Source organism: Bombina bombina, chromosome 2, assembly GCF_027579735.1.
Source record: "Bombina bombina isolate aBomBom1 chromosome 2, aBomBom1.pri, whole genome shotgun sequence".
Classification (NCBI taxonomy): domain Eukaryota; kingdom Metazoa; phylum Chordata; class Amphibia; order Anura; family Bombinatoridae; genus Bombina; species Bombina bombina.
In genome coordinates this window covers 667,354,112-667,377,848 of record NC_069500.1, presented here as the reverse complement: position 1 = coordinate 667,377,848, position 23,737 = coordinate 667,354,112, and the positions used below count along the sequence as shown (strand labels likewise).

At 41.3% G+C, this 23,737-nt stretch overlaps 1 protein-coding gene across 2 annotated transcripts in view; it reads left to right on the top strand.

Moving 5' to 3' along the window:
* FKTN (fukutin) overlaps positions 1 to 21,740 on the top strand; it is a 92,606-nt gene extending 70,866 nt beyond the window's left edge. For both annotated transcript variants that reach the window (XM_053702615.1, XM_053702614.1), the window contains exon 10: positions 20,124 to 21,740. In XM_053702615.1, coding sequence (XP_053558590.1) covers positions 20,124 to 20,337 — 214 coding nt within the window. In that variant the 3' untranslated portion in view covers positions 20,338 to 21,740. The remainder of the gene's footprint in view (positions 1 to 20,123) is intronic.
* Positions 21,741 to 23,737: the final 1,997 nt, after the last annotated feature.

Here is a 23,737-nt window from a genome sequence, read left to right as displayed (position 1 = left end):
TAAGTTTTCATCTTAATCCACCTTAAATTCCATCCCAGCTTATCTATTATAACTATAAAAAAATATATGAATGAGTAAGTTTAATAACGTCTTTGATATATAGAACGTCTACCACTATGTGAACTGGAAACTATTCACTGTTTGTTTTTTTTTGTTTTTTATTCAAATTTTTTTTATTGGGTTTATAAATTGTACAGAATGACATCCATAATACATTTGTAACAAAGTTAACAGAAAACGTAATACAATTAAAGAAGGAAAAATGGATGTTGTTAAACTACCCAGATATTTTACCATTTTTGAAAAATAACAGGTTTCAAATTTATATCATTTGAATACAGCTCTATTTAAAAAAAAAAAAAGGAAGTAATGAGGAGAAAAAAACAAATAGGGGAAAGAGGGGGAGAGGGATCCTGATATATGGGTTGTCATAGAGATCACATAAGCATACGAGAGATTAGGTCAAGCAGTTATCTACATATTGCATAATTCAGGAGGGCAGCTCCTACCACACAGTAACTGGGCATATTCATCAAATCGGGTAACTAACTTACAATCTCGAGAAGACCTTGCTCCCAGATAAAGAGCATGTCTGTAATAAAGTCTTGTTTACCCATATAGTAGTAACTTTGTTTTTCAAGAGATAGTAGCATATGTTCTACCTCTGATAAACATTGCGTGTGTGTAAAGACCTTTTGAGTTTTCCAGAGTCTGGGTATTAGTCTTTTTGCGCTAGCTAGCATTAATTGAAGTTTTGTGCGATATGCACAGTGGAGTGGTGGAAGGAGGTTTAGCAGGATGAGGCTAGAACTAAGAGATATACGTGAGCCTAAGATCTTATTAATACTGAGTTGTCTCCAAAAGTCAGAGATGAGTGGGCAGTCCCACCAAATATGTGTCATAGTCCCTATACCGCCACATCGCCTCCAGCAGGTAGATGAGGCAGACGGGTACATATATCCGAGACGTTGTGGAGTCAGATACCAGCGGGCTAAAATTTTATAATTCATTTTAGCTATAAACAGTGGAGTAGAGGCTGAGTGAGATGTCTTGAAGCATAGCTTCCACTTTTCGTCATCAATATTTTCTGTTAGTTCTGTATTCCATTTCAAAGTATATGTAGGCCTTTGTGTAAAAAAGGACTCTTTGAGCATTTTATATGTTATTGAGAGGTGTTTTCTTTTGATTTCAGCGTTAATGCAAAGTCGTTCAAATGTTGATAATGGTCTGAGGACATTCAGTTTGTGTGTACTACTATTTATTGCGTGTCTAATCTGAAGGTACGAATACCAATTGTGAAAGGGAGGGCCAAGGTCATTATGTAATGATACTCTATCTTTAAGCGCGCCTGCTTCTAATAATATATAGATAGGTAGGTTATGTAGGTGTTCTAAGTCATTCGTGTGGCTAAAAGAAAGGTGTTGTAGGAAAATCTGGTTGCCCAAAAATGGAATTAGAGGGGAAACTGAGGTAGAGATTCCCTTATTGTGTATAATTACATGATCCCATACGTCAAGAGTAGCCTTAACATAGCTGTTCTGGTATGCCAAGGGCGGTCTATGAGTTTTAGGAAGCTATGCTAAATCCCTCATGTTTTTAACTTGTAGTAAGGAGCATTCGACTTGTAACCACAATGCATTAGGGTGGGAATGGGACCAGGAGATCACCCTTGCCAAATGAATAGCCCTATAATAATTCACAAGATTTGGTACATTAAGACCGCCGTCTTCCTTGCTCAGGTAAAGGGTATCTTGAGAAACCCTGGGTTTTTTATAGGACCAAATAAAAGAATTCAGCAGTCTCTGTTGTGTATATAGATAGGAGTTCGGGAGAGCCATCGGCAATGCCTGGATAAGATAAATATTTTGGTATGATCATCATTTTAACAGTGTTTATCCTTCCCATCCAGGACAAGTGCCCTGTCTGTGCCAGCCCTCAAGGAGAGCCACTACTGAACGTTGAAGACTTAGATTGATAGAGATTTTGATTATTGCTGGGAATCGTAAGACCTAAGTACTTAAGTTTGTCGGTTATCCTGAATGGGGTGTGATTTTTTTATAAAGTCTGCATCATGCATAGGTGAGTTTAATAGCATTATCCCCGACTTCTCCATATTAATGGAGACATCGGACACTTGGCCATAAGATTCTAGGGTCTGTATTAAGGCAGGGAGGGTAGTAGAAGGGGATTGGAGAGTGAGGAACACATCGTCCGCAAACAGCAGGCATTTCTGATTTATATCATTGTATTGTATTCCATGTATATCTGTGTTCTCTCATTTTTATGGCTACAATCTCAATAGTTATTGCAAATAGTAATGGTGACAATGGGCAGTCCTGGCGGGTCCCATTTGATATGGAGAAAGATTGTGAGACAGTGCCATTTACCTGAACCCTAGCTTGGGGACTCGAGTATAAGGCCTGGATTCTGAACAGAAAAGTAGTAGGGAAGCCGAATTTCGACAGGGCCCCCCACATAAAGTGCCAGTTGACCCTGTCGAAAGACTTCTCTGCGTCTGTTGATAAAAGAGTGAGAGGGGTCTTATTGTCGTGTAAAGCCTGTAGTGAGTGATAAACTCTGATAGTATTATCTTTTGCTTCTCTCCCCTTGACAAACCCCACCTGGTCCGGGTGAATAATATTTGGTAAAATATTATTCATACGATTCGCGAGTATTTTAGTGTAGATCTTAATATCAATATTGAGTAGTGAAATAGCTCTATAATTACCTACTTGGTTGTTTGGTTTGTCGGCTTTCGGAATGACCGTAATAAGGGCTTCTAATAGTGAGCTGGAAAAAGTTTCCCCTTTATCTATTGAAGTAAACAACGCAAGAAGAGATGGACCGAGTTGGGGTTGGAGCAACTGAATTTTTTTTAGCCATTAGGCTATCCGCACCGGGGGATTTGCCATTAGGGAGAGTTTTTATAGTAGTTATCATTTCCTCAAGCGTTATAGGGTAATCTAGGGAAGTCTGTCCTTGTCTGTGATTTTCGGGGTCTCTAAAGTGTGGAGATACTTCTCTATATTACTGATTTTTTCCTGTGTCATATTTTGGTTAAGGTTATAAAGTTTGGAGTAATATGAGACAAAGGAGTCTGCAATGTCTTAATTTTGGTTGACTGATCTACCTGATGGGTGTGTGATAGTTCTTATGAAAGAATTGTAGCGCTGTTTTTTCAGTGATCTAGCTAAGAGGCGACCCCCCTTGTTGCTTTCAGCAAAAAATTTGGCCTTGGTAGCCCTCAAGTGTGCTTTTTGGGTCAAATACTTGTTGAGATTTTCTCTTGCTAAGGAGAGATTCAAAAGTGTTTGAGGGGAGGTCGGGTCTGCTTTGTGTAAGTTGTCTGCCCTGTCTAGGTTTGTCACTAGTGAAGTAAATTGGGCCATACTTTGTTTCCGTAATTTAGCAGCATGTTTTATCAAATATCCTCTAATATAACATTTGTATGCCTCCCAATTGTTCGCGGCTTATGTGTCCTCTGGCCTATTTATTAAAAAATATTTGTGTGTTGCCTTAGTCAGCTCTTCTAGTGTTTCCTGATTAGTTAAGATAGCGTCAATAAGTCTCCAGGTTAGAGTTTTTCTAGGCCTAGTGTACCAGTTAAAGGAGGAAAGGACCATGCTATGATCCGACCAGGGCGTGTGAACTATTTTAGATTGAACTAAGTCAGTTAGGAGTGTTTGGCCGCACATGATATAATCCAGTTGGGAATATGTGTGTTGGGGATGGGAGAAGAACGTATAGTCTCTCTGTGTGGGATGGGTTGTTCTCCAGGTATCAAATAGGGTGATAGAATGTAGTGTAGTACAGTTAGCTTGCTGTAAAGGGATACGACTTCCCTGTTGAATTATCTAAAGCTGGGTTCATCGTAAAATTGAAGTCTCCTCCCAGTATGACTGGGCCTTTAGAAATATCCAAAATATTATTGATTACGGATTTATAAAAAAAAGGTGTAGGCCTATTCGGGGGAATAGATATTAGCTAAGGTAATCGGACGACCGTAGCAAAGCCCGACCAAAATTAATATTCTGCCTTCTTTATCTGAGAATCTCTGTAGGAGTTCAAAGGAGACACTTCGCCTAATGGAAATACAGACACCGTTTTTCCTATTTGGTCCTGAGCTGAGAAAGTGTTTATCATAGTACCTTGTGGCTAGCTGGGGTTCGCTGCGTCTTTTAAAATGGGTCTCCTGCAACATAATGATGTCAATATGTTTTTTATGGAAGTCGTAATATGCTATAGAGCGCTTTTCAGTAGAGAGAAACCCCTTTACATTTTGGCTTGCTACTGTCAGTGTACTTATATCCAAGTCTGAGGCCCCAAAGTCAAATATGATCAATTGGTGTCCTCTGTATAGTATTGTATGCGATAATGTACACAAGTTTGTCAATATGATACTGTAGGTGAGGGCGGGTATCAGGAGTGATAAGGGATATGAAAGAGTGATGAAAGGGAAGAAAAAGAGAGAAAGGATGCAATCCAGTGGAAAAACCATGTAAGATCGCGCCGAGCTATTATAAGAAAAGAAGGAAGGGAAATTTATGCAAGATTACAAGTTTTATCAAACGTATGAAACGTATAACAAATAAACAAACAAACAGATGGGGCAGGTTAACAAGCCGAGTGTATGCAGAAATCACAATCGTATTATTCAACTCTACAGGAAATAAACCATGGCCATTGCAAAGTATTCGCGTGCGTTAACCTAAGGCATAACATAGATCATCCTAAACAATAACCTTGGTATAATCATGTGCCTCCACCCTGCACCGCCCTGAACCTGTAGGTAATAGAGACTGGAAAAGGTCCACATCCACTATAGATGGACCGTGCTGATCAAAAACACAGATATTTGTAGTGTTAATTCTGTTCACATAGCTAGGGATTGTATGCATACAGAATGACAACAATTTATTGGTCCTGGTCTATTTTGCTGATTCATGTTAGTTCTATGTTGGTTCTGCGCCCCTGTCACGCAACACTCGAGTGCCTTGTATGTTAGTGGCTGAGTGCTGAAAATCACCACTATAGAGTGGGTGATACGGGAGTAGGGCGCAAAAGCTTATATTTGAATATCATAAAGATAATCACATTTCTATTACCACGTTATGTAAGTATAATTAAACTATCCAACATTATAGTATACACTGTACAAGAATCCATGAAACAAAACTTTGTCTTACTAACTGTAATTAAACTAGACATTGGTTACATTAATTGCAGTCTGATAACGCTATGTTTTATACTTGCCACAGTCCATAGGGTTTCTGCAAAATTCTCACATTTTCCAGAAAAGAACTTGGAGTGAGGTATAAGTTCACTTTCATAGTGATGTAACAAGTGAATCTTGAAAGCAGTTAAAGTAGTGAGAAAAATAAAAATAGATTCAGCCCGGCTGTTGTGGTTCAGCTTCCTCTAGGCCCATCTGTCTCCGTTTGGGCTGGTTGGATGATTTTTCTGGCCAGGGCCTCCTCTGTGGCTTCAGAGTAGATCGGTCTTGCGATGTGTTTTGAGGTTGCTGTGTGGTATCTGTAGGCGGATGTGGAGTGCCCATATCGGTGAAGAACTTGTCCACTTCAGATAGTGCTCGGCACTCATACCTATTCCCATTTTTTGTGGCAATTACTGAGGTAGGGAATCCCCATCTATAAGGGATCTTCAGATGTCTTAAATGTAGAGTTAGGGTTGAAAATTCTCTCCGTTTTTGTAAGGTTCTTGTGGATAGGTCTTGGAAAATCTGTAGGCGAATGCCCTGGTACATTATGGCTTGTTGCTTTCTGGCTAGGTTGTATATATCCTCACGGTGTTGATAGTTCTGGAACCGAACAATTATGTCTCTTGGAGGAAGATCTGCGGCTGGTTTGCGACGTAGGACCCTATGGGCTCTGTCCAGGATGATATTAGAGAGTTCCATGCCAGCTGCGCCTGTCATTTCCATGAAGAGGACTTGTAGAAAATTCTGTATCTCATTACTCTGGACGGACTCCGGTATACCCCGGAACCGTAGGTTATTGCTTCTAGTGCGATTTTCAAGATTGTCCAGTTTGTCCTCTAGCTCCACAAAATGTTGTTACTGGTGTCACTTTAGAAGATAACTGAGCCATCTTTTGAAAGAGGACATATTCATGTTCTTCCAGTGAGTCGACTCTGTGACCTAATTCGCTGATATCTTTTTTTAGGTCTGCACATTCGCTTTTTATACACGATTTAACCTCGTTTATCAGATCTTCCATAGCTTTATAGGTTATGGGTGTTTTGTCTGTAATATCTACAGTCGTTGGAGAAGAGCTTCTCGAATTGTCAAAATCGTCACCTATGCCGTCTGTGGTGGCAGATTGCTGGGAAGTGGGTTCAGGCTTTCGTTTATTTTTCTCTGCTTGAAAAAAAAAAAAAAAAAGCATTAACCACTTCCTGCGTTTTCTGTAGCGTTTTTTTGTAGTTTGTCATTTTTTGACACCCTTCTCTGTGACATTTTGATGAATTGGCAGTGTTATATAACAACTGAGGAGAGTCTGTATTCTTTGTTGTGTTTCGTGCTGTGTAGGCCCCACTCCCCAGGGAGTTTGCTTCCACAGAGCAATCACGGGAAAGGGAAGGAGGATATGACCCGCTGCCACTGCAGACAGCGGGAAATGGAGGGAGAGTGGGGTTATGGAAATTATTTTAGTAGCAAGTATGTGTCACTTGTAGTATACTGATATAGATAAGAGTCTATGCTATGTCCTTTAGGTCGTGACGCATGAGCTATGGCCCTAAAAGAACGGGGATCTCCAGAGAAAAAGAAAAACAAGGAAAATGTACAGGCTAATATACTGCACCTTCAGCAAAGGGAGTAACTAGAATGTCCAGTGTGAGAAAAGTAGATAGGATGCAAACAGGGTTGTTGGCTTTGTAAAGTTCTTAATGAGACAGCAGCAGAGGGGCCGCAGCATAATACACTATTGTGTCATAGGTAATGCCAACTGGTCTTTATAGCTATAGATCCTTAGGCAGATAAGGGATGCGAATCAGTATACTCACTCTTCGTGTCACATCTGCAGCACTGTCCTCTCTCCCATATACCCTGCCTGCAATGTAAATAAAGTTATTAGATGTTCGGTGCGCACTCCAGAGCGGAGCCCCGACCCCCGGAGTGTGGCAAGGAGTACTATCAAGTGCTGCGATTAAAAAATGAATAAGGTTGTTACAACGAAGGCAAAGTGTATTACGCAGCGCTCGGAGTTGGAGCGGTCCTTTTCCACAAGTGCGACACTGCCGTTAGGCCCCGTCTCCACTCCCTCAGCAGATACTCCGCTCAGTTATGTCAATGCCAACAAATAAGGTACCGCCGTGATCCATGTGCTTTCAGTAACTTAATGGTGCCATCGGTCTTTACACATAGGCTGAATAGGTCCTAGGAAAAACATGCATCACTCGGCTTGCATGAAGAGCCTTAGTGAGTTGCGGCCATCTTACTATTCACTGTATTTCTCCAACATAGGTGTGTCCGGTCCACGGCGTCATCCTTACTTGTGGGATATTCTCTTCCCCAACAGGAAATGGCAAAGAGCCCAGCAAAGCTGGTCACATGATCCCTCCTAGGCTCCGCCTACCCCAGTCATTCTCTTTGCCGTTGTACAGGCAACATCTCCACGGAGATGGCTTAGAGTTTTTTAGTGTTTAACTGTAGTTTTTCATTATTCAATCAAGAGTTTGTTATTTTCAAATAGTGCTGGTACGTACTATTTACTCAGAAACAGAAAAGAGATGAAGAATTCTGTTTGTATGAGGAAAATGATTTTAGCAACCGTAACTAAAATCCATGGCTGTTCCACACAGGACTGTTGAGAGCAATTAACTTCAGTTGGGGGAACAGTTTGCAGTCTCTTGCTGCTTGAGGTATGACACATTCTAACAAGACGATGTAATGCTGGAAGCTGTCATTTTCCCTATGGGATCCGGTAAGCCATGTTTATTACGATTGTAAATAAGGGCTTCACAAGGGCTTATTTAAACTGTAGACTTTTTTTGGGCTAAATCGATTGATATTAACACTTATTTAGCCTTGAGGAATCATTTATTCTGGGTATTTTGATTTAATAATATCGGCAGGCACTGTTTTAGACACCTTATTCTTTAGGGGCTTTCCCAAAGCATAGGCAGAGTCTCATTTTCGCGCCGGTGTTGCGCACTTGTTTTTGAGAGGCATGGCATGCAGTCGCATGTGAGAGGAGCTCTGATACTTGTAAAAGACTTCTGAAGGCGTCATTTGGTATCGTATTCCCCTTTGGGTTTGGTTGGGTCTCAGCAAAGCAGATACCAGGGACTGTAAAGGGGTTTAAAGCTTAAAACGGCTCCGGTTCCGTTATTTTAAGGGTTAAAGCTTCCAAAATTGGTGTGCAATATTTTCAAGGCTTTAAGACGCTGTGGTGAAAATTTGGTGAATTTTGAACAATTCCTTCATGTTTTTTCGCAATTGCAGTAATAAAGTGTGTTCAGTTTAAAATTTAAAGTGACAGTAACGGTTTTATTTTAAAACGTTTTTTGTACTTTCTGATCAAGTTTATGCCTGTTTAACATGTCTGAACTACCAGATAGACTGTGTTCTGAATGTGGGGAAGCCAGAATTCCTATTCATTTAAATAAATGTGATTTATGTGATAATGACAATGATGCCCAAGATGATTCCTCAAGTGAGGGGAGTAAGCATGGTACTGCATCATTCCCTCCTTCGTCTACACGAGTCTTGCCCACTCAGGAGGCCCCTAGTACATCTAGCGCGCCAATACTCCTTACTATGCAACAATTAACGGCCGTAATGGATAATTCTGTCAAAAACATTTTAGCCAAAATGAACCCTTGTCAGCGTAAGCGTGGCTGCTCTGTTTTACTTACTGAAGAGCATGACGACGCTGATATTAATATCTCTGAAGGGCCCCTAACACAATCTGAGGGGGCCAGGGAGGTTTTGTCTGAGGGAGAAATTACTGATTTAGGGAACATTTCTCAGCAGGCTGAATCTGATGTGATTACATTTAAATTTAAATTGGAACATCTCCGCATTTTGCTTAAGGAGGTATTATCCACTCTGGATGATTGTGAAAATTTAGTCATCCCAGAGAAACTATGTAAAATGGACAAGTTCCTAGAGGTGCCGGGGCTCCCAGAAGCTTTTCCTATACCCAAGCGGGTGGCGGACATTGTTAATAAAGAATGGGAAAGGCCCGGTATTCCTTTCGTCCCTCCCCCCATATTTAAAAAATTGTTTCCTATGGTCGACCCCAGAAAGGACTTATGGCAGTCAGTCCCCAAGGTCGAGGGAGCGGTTTCTACTTTAAACAAACGCACCACTATTCCCATAGAGGATAGTTGTGCTTTCAAAGATCCTATGGATAAAAAATTAGAAGGTTTGCTTAAAAAGATGTTTGTTCAGCAGGGTTACCTTCTACAACCCATTTCATGCATTGTCCCTGTCACTACAGCCGCATATTTCTGGTTTGATGAACTGCTTAAGGTGCTCGATAGTGACTCTCCTCCTTATGAGGAGATTATGGACAGAATCAATGCTCTCAAATTGGCTAATTCTTTCACTCTAGACGCCTCTTTGCAATTGGCTAAGTTAGCGGCTAAGAACTCTGGGTTTGCTATTGTGGCGCGCAGAGCGCTTTGGTTGAAATCTTGGTCGGCTGATGCGTCTTCCAAGAACAAGCTACTAAACATTCCTTTCAAGGGGAAAACGCTGTTTGGTCCTGACTTGAAAGAGATTATCTCTGATATCACTGGGGGTAAGGGCCACGCCCTTCCTCAGGATCGGCCCTTCAAGGCAAAAAATAGACCTAATTTTCGTCCCTTTCGTAAAAACGGACCAGCCCAAGGTGCTACGTCCTCTAAGCAAGAGGGTAATACTTCTCAGGCCAAGCCAGCTTGGAGACCAATGCAAGGCTGGAACAAGGGAAAGCAGGCCAAGAAACCTGCCACTGCTACCAAGACAGCATGAAATATTGGCCCCCGATCCGGGACCGGATCTGGTGGGGGGCAGACTCTCTCTCTTCGCTCAGGCTTGGGCAAGAGATGTTCTGGATCCTTGGGCGCTAGAAATAGTCTCCCAGGGTTATCTTCTGGAATTCAAGGGACTTCCCCCAAGGGGGAGGTTCCACAAGTCGCAGTTGTCTTCAGACCACATAAAAAGACAGGCGTTCTTACATTGTGTAGAAGACCTGTTAAAAATGGGAGTAATTCATCCTGTTCCATTAAGAGAACAAGGGATGGGGTTCTACTCCAATCTGTTCATAGTTCCCAAAAAAGAGGGAACGTTCAGACCAATCCTAGATCTCAAGATCTTAAACAAATTTCTCAAGGTCCCATCGTTCAAGATGGAAACCATTCGAACTATCCTTCCTTCCATCCAGGAAGGTCAATTTATGACCACGGTGGATTTAAAGAATGCGTATCTACATATTCCTATCCACAAGGAACATCATCGGTTCCTAAGGTTTGCATTCCTGGACAAACATTACCAGTTCGTGGCGCTTCCTTTCGGATTAGCCACTGCTCCAAGGATTTTCACAAAGGTACTAGGGTCCCTTCTAGCGGTGCTAAGACCAAGGGGCATTGCAGTAGTACCTTACCTGGACGACATTCTGATTCAAGCGTCGTCCCTTCCTCAAGCAAAGGCTCACTCGGACATTGTCCTGGCCTTTCTCAGATCTCACGGCTGGAAAGTGAACGTGGAAAAGAGTTCTCTATCCCCGTCAACAAGGGTTCCCTTCTTGGGAACAATTTTAGACTCCTTAGAAATGAGGATCTTTCTAACAGAGGCCAGAAAAACAAAGCTTCTGGACTCTTGTCGGATACTTCATTCCGTTCCTCTTCCTTCCATAGCTCAGTGCATGGAAGTGATCGGGTTGATGGTGGCGGCGATGGACATAGTTCCTTTTGCGCGCATTCATCTAAGACCATTACAACTGTGCATGCTCAGTCAGTGGAATGGGGACTATACAGACTTGTCTCCGAAGATACAAGTAAATCAGAGGACCAGAGACTCACTCCGTTGGTGGCTGTCCCTGGACAATCTGTCTCAAGGGATGATGTTCCACAGACCAGAGTGGGTCATTGTCACGACCGACGCCAGTCTGATAGGCTGGGGCGCGGTCTGGGGATCCCTGAAAGCTCAGGGTCTTTGGTCTCGGGAAGAATCTCTTCTACCGATAAATATTCTGGAACTGAGAGCGATATTCAATGCGCTCCAGGCCTGGCCCCAGCTTGCGAGGACCAGGTTCATACGGTTTCAATCAGACAACATGACGACTGTTGCGTACATCAACCATCAGGGGGGAACAAGGAGTTCCCTAGCGATGGAAGAAGTAACCAAAATTATTCTTTGGGCGGAGTCTCACTCCTGCCACCTGTCTGCTATCCACATCCCAGGAGTGGAAAATTGGGAAGCGGATTTTCTGAGTCGTCAGACATTGCATCCGGGGGAGTGGGAACTCCATCCGGAAATCTTTGCCCAAGTCACTCACCTGTGGGGCATTCCAGACATGGATCTGATGGCCTCTCGTCAGAACTTCAAAGTTCCTTGCTACGGGGCCAGATCCAGGGATCCCAAGGCGTCTCTAGTGGATGCACTAGTAGCACCTTGGACCTTCAAACTAGCTTATGTGTTCCCGCCATTTCCTCTCATCCCCAGGCTGATAGCCAGGATCAAGCAGGAGAGGGCGTCGGTGATCTTGATAGCTCCTGCGTGGCCACGCAGGACTTGGTATGCAGATCTGGTGAATATGTCATCGGCTCCACCTTGGAAGCTACCTTTGAGACGAGACCTTCTTGTTCAGGGTCCGTTCGAACATCCGAATCTGGTTTCACTCCAGCCGACTGCTTGGAGATTGAACGCTTGATTTTATCGAAGCGAGGATTCTCAGATTCTGTGATCGATACTCTTGTTCAGGCCAGAAAGCCTGTGACTAGAAAGATTTACCACAAAATTTGGAAAAAATATATCTGTTGGTGTGAATCTAAAGGATTCCCTTGGGACAAGGTTAAGATTCCTAGGATTCTATCCTTCCTTCAAGAAGGATTGGAAAAAGGATTATCTGCAAGTTCCCTGAAGGGACAGATTTCTGCCTTGTCGGTATTACTTCACAAAAAGCTGGCAGCTGTGCCAGATGTTCAAGCCTTTGTTCAGGCTCTGGTTAGAATCAAGCCTGTTTACAAACCTTTGACTCCTCCTTGGAGTCTCAATTTAGTTCTTTCAGTTCTTCAGGGGGTTCCGTTTGAACCCTTACATTCCGTTGATATTAAGTTATTATCTTGGAAAGTTTTGTTTTTAGTTGCGATTTCTTCTGCTAGAAGAGTCTCAGAATTATCTGCTCTGCAGTGTTCTCCTCCTTATCTGGTGTTCCATGCAGATAAGGTGGTTTTACGTACTAAACCTGGTTTTCTTCCAAAAGTTGTTTCTAACAAAAACATTAACCAGGAGATTATCGTACCTTCTCTGTGTCCAAAACCAGTTTCAAAGAAGGAACGTTTGTTGCACAATTTGGATGTTGTTCGCGCTCTAAAATTCTATTTAGATGCTACAAAGGATTTTAGACAAACATCTTCCTTGTTTGTTGTTTATTCAGGTAAAAGGAGAGGTCAAAAAGCAACTTCTACCTCTCTCTCTTTTTGGATTAAAAGCATCATCAGATTGGCTTACGAGACTGCCGGACGGCAGCCTCCCGAAAGAATCACAGCTCATTCCACTAGGGCTGTGGCTTCCACATGGGCCTTCAAGAACGAGGCTTCTGTTGATCAGATATGTAGGGCAGCGACTTGGTCTTCACTGCACACTTTTACCAAATTTTACAAGTTTGATACTTTTGCTTCTTCTGAGGCTATTTTTGGGAGAAAGGTTTTGCAAGCCGTGGTGCCTTCCATTTAGGTGACCTGATTTGCTCCCTCCCTTCATCCGTGTCCTAAAGCTTTGGTATTGGTTCCCACAAGTAAGGATGACGCCGTGGACCGGACACACCTATGTTGGAGAAAACAGAATTTATGTTTACCTGATAAATTTCTTTCTCCAACGGTGTGTCCGGTCCACGGCCCGCCCTGGTTTTTTTAATCAGGTCTGATATTTTATTTTCTTTAACTACAGTCACCACGGTACCATATGGTTTCTCCTATGCAAATATTCCTCCTTAACGTCGGTCGAATGACTGGGGTAGGCGGAGCCTAGGAGGGATCATGTGACCAGCTTTGCTGGGCTCTTTGCCATTTCCTGTTGGGGAAGAGAATATCCCACAAGTAAGGATGACGCCGTGGACCGGACACACCGTTGGAGAAAGAAATTTATCAGGTAAACATAAATTCTGTTTTTTTGTGTATTTATGTGTATTTATGCTTTTATTAATTTTTTGTACTTTCTATTGTATGAAGTACTGGCAAATGTGAGGGCAATTTTAGCCCTATTTAAAGATGTATGCTACATACTACACTTGAGTCTATGATTAAGCGCCACTAGGGGGTGCAAAACGTGTCAGACTGCCTGCCTTTTCCATGTCCGTTTAGGTTTTATTTTTAACAATAAACCTTTTGTTTGAATTGTGACCTGTTGTGCAGCCTTCCTTTGCTATTACAAGAGACAAGTGTCTGTAACCATTAAGCACCAGCTATGTCCTAGTAGTATAGGATATATACATATTCTTTTCAACAAAGAATACCAACAAAAATAAAAGGTATAATAGAAGTGATTTTAAAATTGCATGATCTGCCTAAATCATGTTAATTTTGACTTCCCTGTCCCTTTAAGCCTAAATGCTGTAAAGATTTGTAATGTTGGTGCAGCGTAAGGTACACTTCAGGATAAAACATGACCACATGTATCTGAACAGTAGTTTAGCTTTCAAGGGCACAATGTGTGTAGACTTGTGAGCTCTAGAAAACAGATGTTCTACGGTCTTCTGCTTGCTGCTTCATAGACTAATATGGTTTTAAGCCATGTACCACATACATTTTGCATTGCACTGTAGTGTTGTCTGCTTTTCTTTCTCTTGTAAGGTGTATCCAGTCCACGGATCATCCATTACTTGTGGGATATTCTCATTCCCAACAGGAAGTTTCAAGAGGACACCCACAGCAGAGCTGTAATATAGCTCCTCCCCTAACTGTCATAGCAAGTCATTCTCTTGCAACTCTCATCAAGCAAGGACGTTGTAGGAGAGAGTGGTTAAATATAGTTAGTTTATTTTCTTCAATCAAAAGTTTGTTATTTTTAAATAGTACCGGAGTTGTGCTATTTTATCTCAGGCAGTAAATAGAAGAAGAATCTGCCTGAGGTTTCTATGATCTTAGCAGGTTGTAACTAAGATCCATTGCTGTTCTCACATATGTCTGAGGGGATTACACAGATGAGGTAACTTCAGCGAGAGAATGGCGTGCAGTTTATTCTGCTATCAGGTATGTGCAGTTATAATTTTTTCTAGAGATGGAAAACACTAGAAAATGCTGCTGATACCGGATTAATGTAAGTTAAGCCTGAATACAGTGATTTAATAACGACTGGTATCATGCTTACTCCCAGCGGTAATACCCTTATGATATTGCAATATAAAACGTTTGCTGGCATGTTTAATCGTTTTTATATATGCTTTGGTGATAAAACTTTATTGGGGCCTAGTTTTTTCCACATGGCTGGCTTAAATTTTGACTAGAAACAATTTCCACTGTTGTAGTATAAAAGTTACAGTTGGTGCAGTTAAAATTACAAACTGTGACATCCAGCTTCCCTCAAAGGCCCTCTGAATGATATAGGACATCTCTAAAGGGCCCAAAGGCTTTCCAAAGTCGTTTATTGGGGAAGGTAGGGCTACAGCTTGCTGTGGCAGTTGGTTGTGACTGTTAAAAAACGTCTATTTCGTTTTTTTGATCCGTTTTTTGAACTAAGGGGTTAATCATCCATTTGCAAGTGGGTGCAATGCTCTGTTAGCCTATTATACACACTGTAAAAATTTTGTTTGATTTACTTCATTTTTTCACTGTTTTTCAAATTCTGACAAAATTTGTTTCTCTTAAAGGCACAGTACCGTTTTTTTATATTTGCTTGTTAACTTGATTTAAAGTGTTTTCCAAGCTTGCTAGTCTCATTGCTATTCTGTATAAACATGTCTGACATAGAAGAAACTCCTTGTTTATTATGTTTAAAAGCCATGGTGGAACCCCCTCTTAGAATGTGTACCAAATGTACTGATTTCATTTTATGCAATAAAGATCATTTTCTGTCTTTAAAAAAATTATCACCAGAGGAATCTGACGAGGGGGAAGTTATGCCGACTAACTTTCCCTACGTGTCAGACCCTTTGACTCCCGCTTAAGGGACTCACGCTCAAATGGCGCCAAATACATCTACGGCGCCCATAGCGTTTACTTTACAAGACATGTCGGCAGTCATGGATAATACACTGTCAGCGGTATTAGCCAGACTACCTGAACTTAGAGGTAAGCGAGATAGCTCTGGGGTGAGACAAAATGCAGAGCATACCGACGCTTTAAGAACCATGTCTGATACTGCCTCACAATATGCAGAAGCTGAGGAAAGAGAGCTTCATTCAGTGGGTGATGTTAATGAATCAGGAAAGATACCTGATTCTAATATTTCTACATTTAAATTTAAGCTTGAACACCTCTGCGTGTTGCTTAGGGAGGTTTTAGCTGCTCTGAATGACTGTGATACCATTGCAGTGCCAGAGAAATTGTGTAGACTGGATAAATACTTTGCAGTGCCGGTGTGTACTGATGTTTTTCCAAATACCCAAAAGGTTTACAGAAAATATTAATAAGGAATGGGATAGACCAGGTGTGCCGTTCTCTTCCCCTCCTATTTTTAGAAAAATGTTTCCAATAGACGCCACCCCACGGGACTTATGGCAGACAGTCCCTAAGGTGGAGGGAGCAGTTTCTACTCTAGTAAAGCGTACTACTATCCCTGTCGAGGTCAGTTGTGTTTTTTCTTTTAGATCCAATGGATAAAAAATTAGAGGTTACCTTAAGAAAATATTTATTCAACAAGGTTTTGTCCTACAGCCCCTTGCATGCATTGCCCCTGTCACTGCTGCTGCGGCGTACTGGTTTGAGTCTCTGGAAGAGGCTTTACAGGTAGCGACTCCATTGGATGACATACTAGGCAAACTTAGAGCACTTAAGCTAGCCAATTCTTTTATTCTGATGCCATTGTTCATTTGACTAAACTAACGGCTAAGAATTCTGGTTTTGCTATACAGGCGCACAGAGCGCTATGGCTTAGATCATGGTCAGCTGACGTGACTTCAAAATCTAAGCTACTTAACATTCCCTTCAAGGGGCAGACCCTATTCGGGCCTGGTTGAAGGAGATTATTGCTGATATCACTGGAGGAAAAGGTCATGCACTTCCTCAGGACAGGTCCAAATCTAGGGCCAAACAGTCTAATTTTCGTGCCTTTCAAAACTTCAAGGCAGGTGCGGCATCAACTTCCTCTAATAATAAACAAGAGGGAACTTTTGCTCAATCCAAGACGGTCTGGAGACCAAACCTGACCTGGAAAAAAGGTAAGCAGGTAAAAAAGCCTGCTGCTACCTCTAAGACAGCATGAAGGAACGGCCCCCTATCCGGGAACGGATCTAGTAGGGGGCAGACTTTCACTCTTTGCTCAGGCGTGGGCAAGAGATGTTCAGGATCCCTGGGCGTTGGAAATTATATCCCAGGGATATCTTCTGGACTTCAAAGCTTCCCCCCCAAAAGGGAGATTTCACCTTTCACAATTATCTGCACACCAGATAAAGAGAGAGGCATTCTTACACTGTGTACGAGACCTCCTAGTTATGGGAGTGATCCATCCAGTTCCAAAGGAGGAACAGGGACAGGGTTTTTACTCAAATCTGTTTGTGGTTCCCAAAAAAGAGGGAACCTTCAGACCAATTTTGAATCTAAAGATCTTAAACAAATTCCTCAAAGTTCCGTCGTTCAAGATGGAAACTATTCATACCATCCTACCACTGATCCAGGAGGGTCAATATATGACTACAGTGGATCTAAAGGATGCTTATCTTCACATTCCGATACACAAAGATCATCATCGGTTTCTCAGGTTTGCCTTTCAAGACAGGCATTACCAGTTGTAGCTCTTCCCTTGGGATTAGCTACAGCCCCAAGAATCTTTACAAAGGTTCTAGGGTCGCTTATGGCGGTCCTAAGGCCGCGGGGCATAGCAGTAGCCCCTTATTTAGACGACATCCTGATACAGGCGTCAAACTTCCAAATTGCCAAGTCTCATACGGACGTAGTACTGGCATTTCTGTGGTCGCATGGGTGGAAAGTTTACGAGGAAAAGAGTTCTCTATCCCCACTCACAAGAGTTTCCTTTCTAGGGACTCTGATAGATTCTGTAGAAATGAAAATTCACCTGACGGAGTCCAGGTTATCAAAGCTTCTAAATTCCTGCCGGGTTCTTCATTCCATTCCGCGCCCTTCGGTGGTTCAGTGTATGGAAGTAATCGGCTTAATGGTAGTGGCAATGGACATAGTTCCGTTTGCACGCTTACATCTCAGACCGCTGCAACTATGCATGCTCAGTCAGTGGAACGGGGATTACACAGATTTGTCCCCTCAACTGAATCTGGACCAAGAGACCAGGGATTCTCTTCTCTGGTGGCTATCTCGGGTCCATCTGTCCAAAGGTATGACCTTTCGCAGGCCAGATTGGACAATTGTTATGAAGATGCCAGCCTTCTAGGTTGGGGTGCAGTCTGGAACTCCCTGAAGGCTCAGGGATCGTGGACTCAGGAGGAGTCTCTCCTTCCATTAAATATTCTGGAACTAAGAGCGATATTCAAGGCTCTTCAGGCTTGGCCTCAGTTAGCAACTCTGAGGTACATCAGATTTCAGTCGGACAACATCACGACTGTAGCTTACATCAACCATCAAGGGAGAACGAGAAGTTCCCTAGAGATGTTAGAAGTTTCAAAAATAATTCACTGGGCAGAGATTCACTCTTGCCACCTATCAGCTATCCATATCCCAGGTGTAGAGCACTGGGAGGCGGATTTTCTAAGTCGTCAGACTTTTCATCCGGGAGAGTGGGAACTCCACCCGGAGGTATTTGCACAACTGATTCATCATTGGGGCAAACCAGAACTGGATCTCATGGCGTCTCGCCAGAATGCCAAGCTTCCGTGTTACGGATCCAGGTCCAGGGATCCCAAGGCGACACTGATAGATGCTCTAGCAGCGCCCTGGTCTTTCAACCTGGCTTATGTGTTTCCACCGTTTCCTCTGCTCCCTCGACTGATTGCCAAGATCAAGCCGGAGAAAGCATCAGTGATTCTGATAGCACCTGCGTGGCCACGCAGGACCTGGTATGCAGATCTAGTGGACATGTCATCCTTTCGACCATGGTCTCTGCCTCTGAAACAGGACCTTCTACTTCAGGGTCCTTTCAACCATCCAAATCTAATTTCTCTGAGGCTGACTGCCTGGAGATTGAACGCTTGATTTTATCAAAGCGTGGCTTCTCAGAGTCAGTTATTGATACCTTAAGACAGAAACGAAAGCCTGTCACCAGGAAAATTTACCATAAGGTATGGCGTAGATATCTTTATTGGTGTAAATCCAAGGGTTACTCATGGAGTAAGGTCAGGATTGCTAGGATATTAACTTTTCTCCAAGAAGGTTTGGAAAAAGGATTGTCAGCTAGTTAAGCGTCTGGCAGATGTTCCAGACGTTCAGGCATTTTGTCAGGCTTTAGTTAGAATCAAGCCTGTGTTTAAACCTGTTGCTCCACCATGGAGCTTAAACTTGGTTCTTAAGGTTCTTCAAGGAGTTCCATTTGAACCTCTTCATTCCATAGATATCAAGCTTTTATCTTGGAAAGTTCTTTTTTTGGTAGCTATTTCCTCGGCTCGTAGAGTCTCTGAGCTATCTGCCTTACAATGTGATTCTCCTTATCTGATTTTTCATACGGATAAGGTAGTCCTGCGTACCAAACCTGGGTTCTTACCTAAGGTGGTATCTAACAAGAATATCAATCAAGAGATTGTTGTTCCATCCTTGTGTTACACAATCTGGACGTGGTCCGTGCTTTAAAGTTTTACTTACAAGAAACTAAAGATTTTCGTCAAACATCTGCTTTGTTTGTTGTCTACTCTGGACAGAGGAGAGGTCAAAAGGCTTCGGCAACCTCTTTTTCTTTTTGACTAAGAAGCTTAATCCGCTTAGCCTATGAGACTGCTGGACAGCAGCCTCCTGAAAGGATTACAGCTCATTCCACTAGAGCTGTGGCTTCCACTTGGGCCTTTAAAAATGAGGCTTCTTTTGATCAGATTTGCAAGGCGACGACTTGGTCTTCGCTTCATATTTTTTCAAAATTTTACAAATTTGATACTTTTGCTTCTTTGGAGGCTATATTTGGGAGAAAGGTTTTTCGGGCAGTGGTTCCTTCCATTTAAGTTCCTGCCTTGTCCCTCCCTTCATCCGTGTACTTTAGCTTTAGTATTGGTATCCCACAAGTAATGGATGATCCGTGGACTGGATACACCTTACAAGAGAAAACACAATTTATGCTTACCTGATAAATTTATTTCTCTTGTGGTGTATCCAGTCCACGGCCCACCCTGTCATTTTAAGGCAGGTAATTTTTAAATTTAAACTACAGTAACCACTGCACCCTATGGTTCCTCCTTTCTCGGCTTGTTTTCGGTCGAATGACTGGCTATGACAGTTAGGGGAGGAGCTATATTACAGCTCTGCTGTGGGTGTCCTCTTGCAACTTCCTGTTGGGAATGAGAATATCCCACAAGTAATGGATGATCCGTGGACTGGATACACCACAAGAGAAATACATTTATCAGGTAAGCATAAATTGTGTTTTTTTATGCAAGTGAGCCAGTGGTCATTTTTATGAATGCTTATACGTTAGAGAACGAAACATATGTCCTTTATCACATTTTCAACTTTTCTCTGTTTTTTTTTTTTGTAAACTATTTAATAATTTCTATGTAACATAAGTTCATTCGTCATGCTAGCAATCTCTTAAACTGAAATCCGCTGAAATACATCTGTACTTCCTTGTATTGCTAATTCAGGTTGTGCATATTCTAAAATCCCTATTTTTTTTTATTTATTTTTTGCAGGTACTTGTTCCCAAAGTTTACACTTTGTTGGACAGAGTTTGCTGAGCTGAAGGTCCGAGTACCTTGCGAGACTTTAGATTATTTGGAAGCCAATTATGGTAAAAACTGGGACGTTCCATTAAAAGTATGGGACTGGAAAAATTCTCCACCCAATGTGCAGCCAAATGGCATGTGGCCTGTGGATGAGTGGGATGATGTCATACAAATGTACTGAGTGAAACATTTAATTGGGAGATATTTTAAAAAGCAGGATGGATTCTACCCACATTAGTGGGGACACAAAACTAGACTGACTAGATTTGCTAGAAATGGAACAGAAAACAATATGTGATGAACTGTCTGAGCTTGCATCTCTTGCACTCAAATTCATTAAGAGAGGTAATTACTACGTAACAAATCAGGATGCTTCTCATTGAACTGGCTGTATATGGCATTACAATACCTTGCTACGTGCTGCTAGTTTTTTTTCAGTTGCTTAATATATTTTTAGTGGTTATTATTTACACTTGGAATCCATCTTGATGATCCCACCATGGTCTTAGTAAATGTCTAAGACTAGTGACATTTCATTCAAATCACATGCTTTGTGAATCCTTGCAGTGACAACTCATGACAAACATTCTTATGCAGTTTAAAGGCCCTTTATTAACAACAGCTAGAACCTGATTATTTATCCAGAGCTCACACAGTTTATGAAAATGAAACTGAGTTAGTTACATTACAGTTATTATGTAACATACCTGTTTTTAAATGTTTTAAAATATAATATACAACTGACTCTTCTTGAATTTAGTTTGACGACAGTTATTCCCTGAATTAAAAGGAATTTCAAGCCAGAATTGAAATGCACTTTAGTCCATGTCAATTTTAAATAAAACATTTTTTATGATAGTTTTATTTGTAAGAATGTTTCTAGTAAAAATGTTAATTCTTTCACTTTTAAGATGCAAGGTTACATGAAGCGTATCTAGAATCACTCTATGCAACAGCATTTTAAGTTATTGCCGACACATACAAGCCACTGCTGGCACTTTTAGAAGACACTGTTTGAAATGCTGGCACAGAATCTAGATATGCCTCTCATGCCCGTGCACAATATAAGCTGTCACTCAAGTGTATTACTAAAATGCTTCTATTCAAAACTATAAATTGCTTTGCCCCTCCAATTCATAACAAAAAATAAAGATTTTGGTAGATATTTCTATTTATAGCTTTATCCAGAGGAGAAAAAAAAGATTTTTATATGATTAGTAAAATGGGGTAAAATGAATACATGTATATATGTTTCTAGACCATATTTCTTCCCTTCAAGCCCAGAGTTTTTATTGACAGCAGATTGAAAGATCAATTAAAGCAACATTTTGCATAAACCATTTGAAAAACAGCAGAGCTTGAGTTTTAATTTTTAATTTTTTTTTTGTCGGCAGATGATCTCTAATACCTTAGTATTATCAATTGTTTGCCGTAGTCCAAGTTCAGATGATTTTTTCATTCCTACCTCATATCATTGTAACCATGTAAACTGTCCATTATCTTATTTATAACCCATTTAAAATACTGTATATTGATTGCTTTTCAAACGTGTTATTAATTACATTAATTAAAAAATAAATGAAACATTGGCATTGCTTGTCTTTTGTTTATAATCTGTATTATACAAATGTTTACAGTACATTTATTTTTTAATAGGTATTGAGAGTATACGTTAAACCAACTGAAAGGTATTCACAGAATCTTCAGTAAAGTGTGTCTAATATTTTCAAGGCATTGTTCTAAAGATTATTTTATAATTATTGTAAGCAAGTGTGCAAGAAGCACATGAATTTCTTTTATTTTTGTAATTAGAGAAAGGGGGGAATCGTAAAACTGCATCATCCACTGATCCAACAGTAGTTTAAAAATTCAATATAAGGAATTTTTGTGATGATGAACCTATGAAACTCAAAAACATAATATGCAATAAGCATTTGAGAAGTCCCTCTATATTAGAGAGTAAACTCACTGATAACTCAAACTCAGACAATGGAGCTAAGACATAAGACGCATATAAGACAAGATGTTAACTTTTATACAATGAGGTAAATATAAAAAATATGTATGATAAACATCACAACTTGTCACATAATCTTTCAGGATAAAAGAGAGAAAGTGAGACAGGAAAAAGCTGTACTCCTCTAGAGCAGTGGTTCTCAACCCAAATTAACTCAAGGCCCAGGACATTTTATCCGGAGGTGTCCAGGGCCCTGTAGTGTGTGTGTCCAGGTCCAGTCCTATCTGCACCTTGTCCCAAGTTGTCCTCCCACTGAACTGCTGTTGTATGTGCACAGTGAACTCTGACATTAGTATTTCTTATGTGTGGAGTGGCAGGCCAGTCATAGGCCTAGATTTAGAGTTCGGCGGTAGCCGTGAAAACCAGCGTTAGAGGCTCCTAACGCTGGTTTTGGCCGCCCGCTGGTATTTGGAGTCAGTGATTAAAGGGTCTAACGCTCACTTTTCAGCCGCGACTTTTCCATACCGCAGATCCCCCTACGCCAATTGCGTATCCTATCTTTTCAATGGGATCTTCCTAACGCCGGTATTTAGAGTCGTTTCTGAAGTGAGCGTTAGAGCTCTAACGACAAAACTCCAGCCGCCTGAAAATAGCAGGAGTTAAGAGCTTTTTGGGCTAACGCCGGTTCATAAAGCTCTTAACTACTGTACCCTAAAGTACACTAACACCCATAAACTACCTATGTACCCCTAAACCGAGGTCCCCCCACATCGCCAACACTCGATTACATTTTTTTAACCCCTAATCTGCCGACCGCCACCTACGTTATACTTATGTACCCCTAATCTGCTGCCCCTAACCCCGCCGACCCCTGTATTACATTTATTAACCCCTAACCTGCCCCCCACAACGTCGCCGCCAGCTACTTAAAATAATTAACCCCTAATCTTCCGACCGCAAAGAGCCGCCACCTACGTTATCCCTATGTACCCCTAATCTGCTGCCCTAACATCGCCGACCCCTATATTATATTTATTAACCCCTAATCTGCCCCCCTCATCGTCGCCGACACCTGCCTACACTTATTAACCCCTAATCTGCCGAGCGGACCGCACCGCTACTATAATAAAGTTATTAACCCCTAACCCGCCTCACTAACCCTATCATAAATAGTATTAACCCCTAATCTGCCCTCCCTAACATCGCCGACACCTACCTTCAATTATTAACCCCTAATCTGACGACCGGAGCTCATCGCTACTATAATAAATGGATTAACCCCTAAAGCTAAGTCTAACCCTAACACTAACACCCCCCTAAGTTAAATATAATTTAAATCTAACGAAATAAATTGACTCTTATTAAATAAATGATTCCTATTTAAAGCTAAATACTTACCTGTAAAATAAATCCTAATATAGCTACAATATAAATTATAATTATATTATAGCTATTTTAGGATTAATATTTATTTTACAGGCAACTTTGTAATTATTTTAACCAGGTACAATAGCTATTAAATAGTTAAGAACTATTTAATAGTTACCTAGTTAAAATAATAACAAATTTACCTGTAAAATAAATCCTAACCTAAGATATAATTAAACCTAACACTACCCTATCA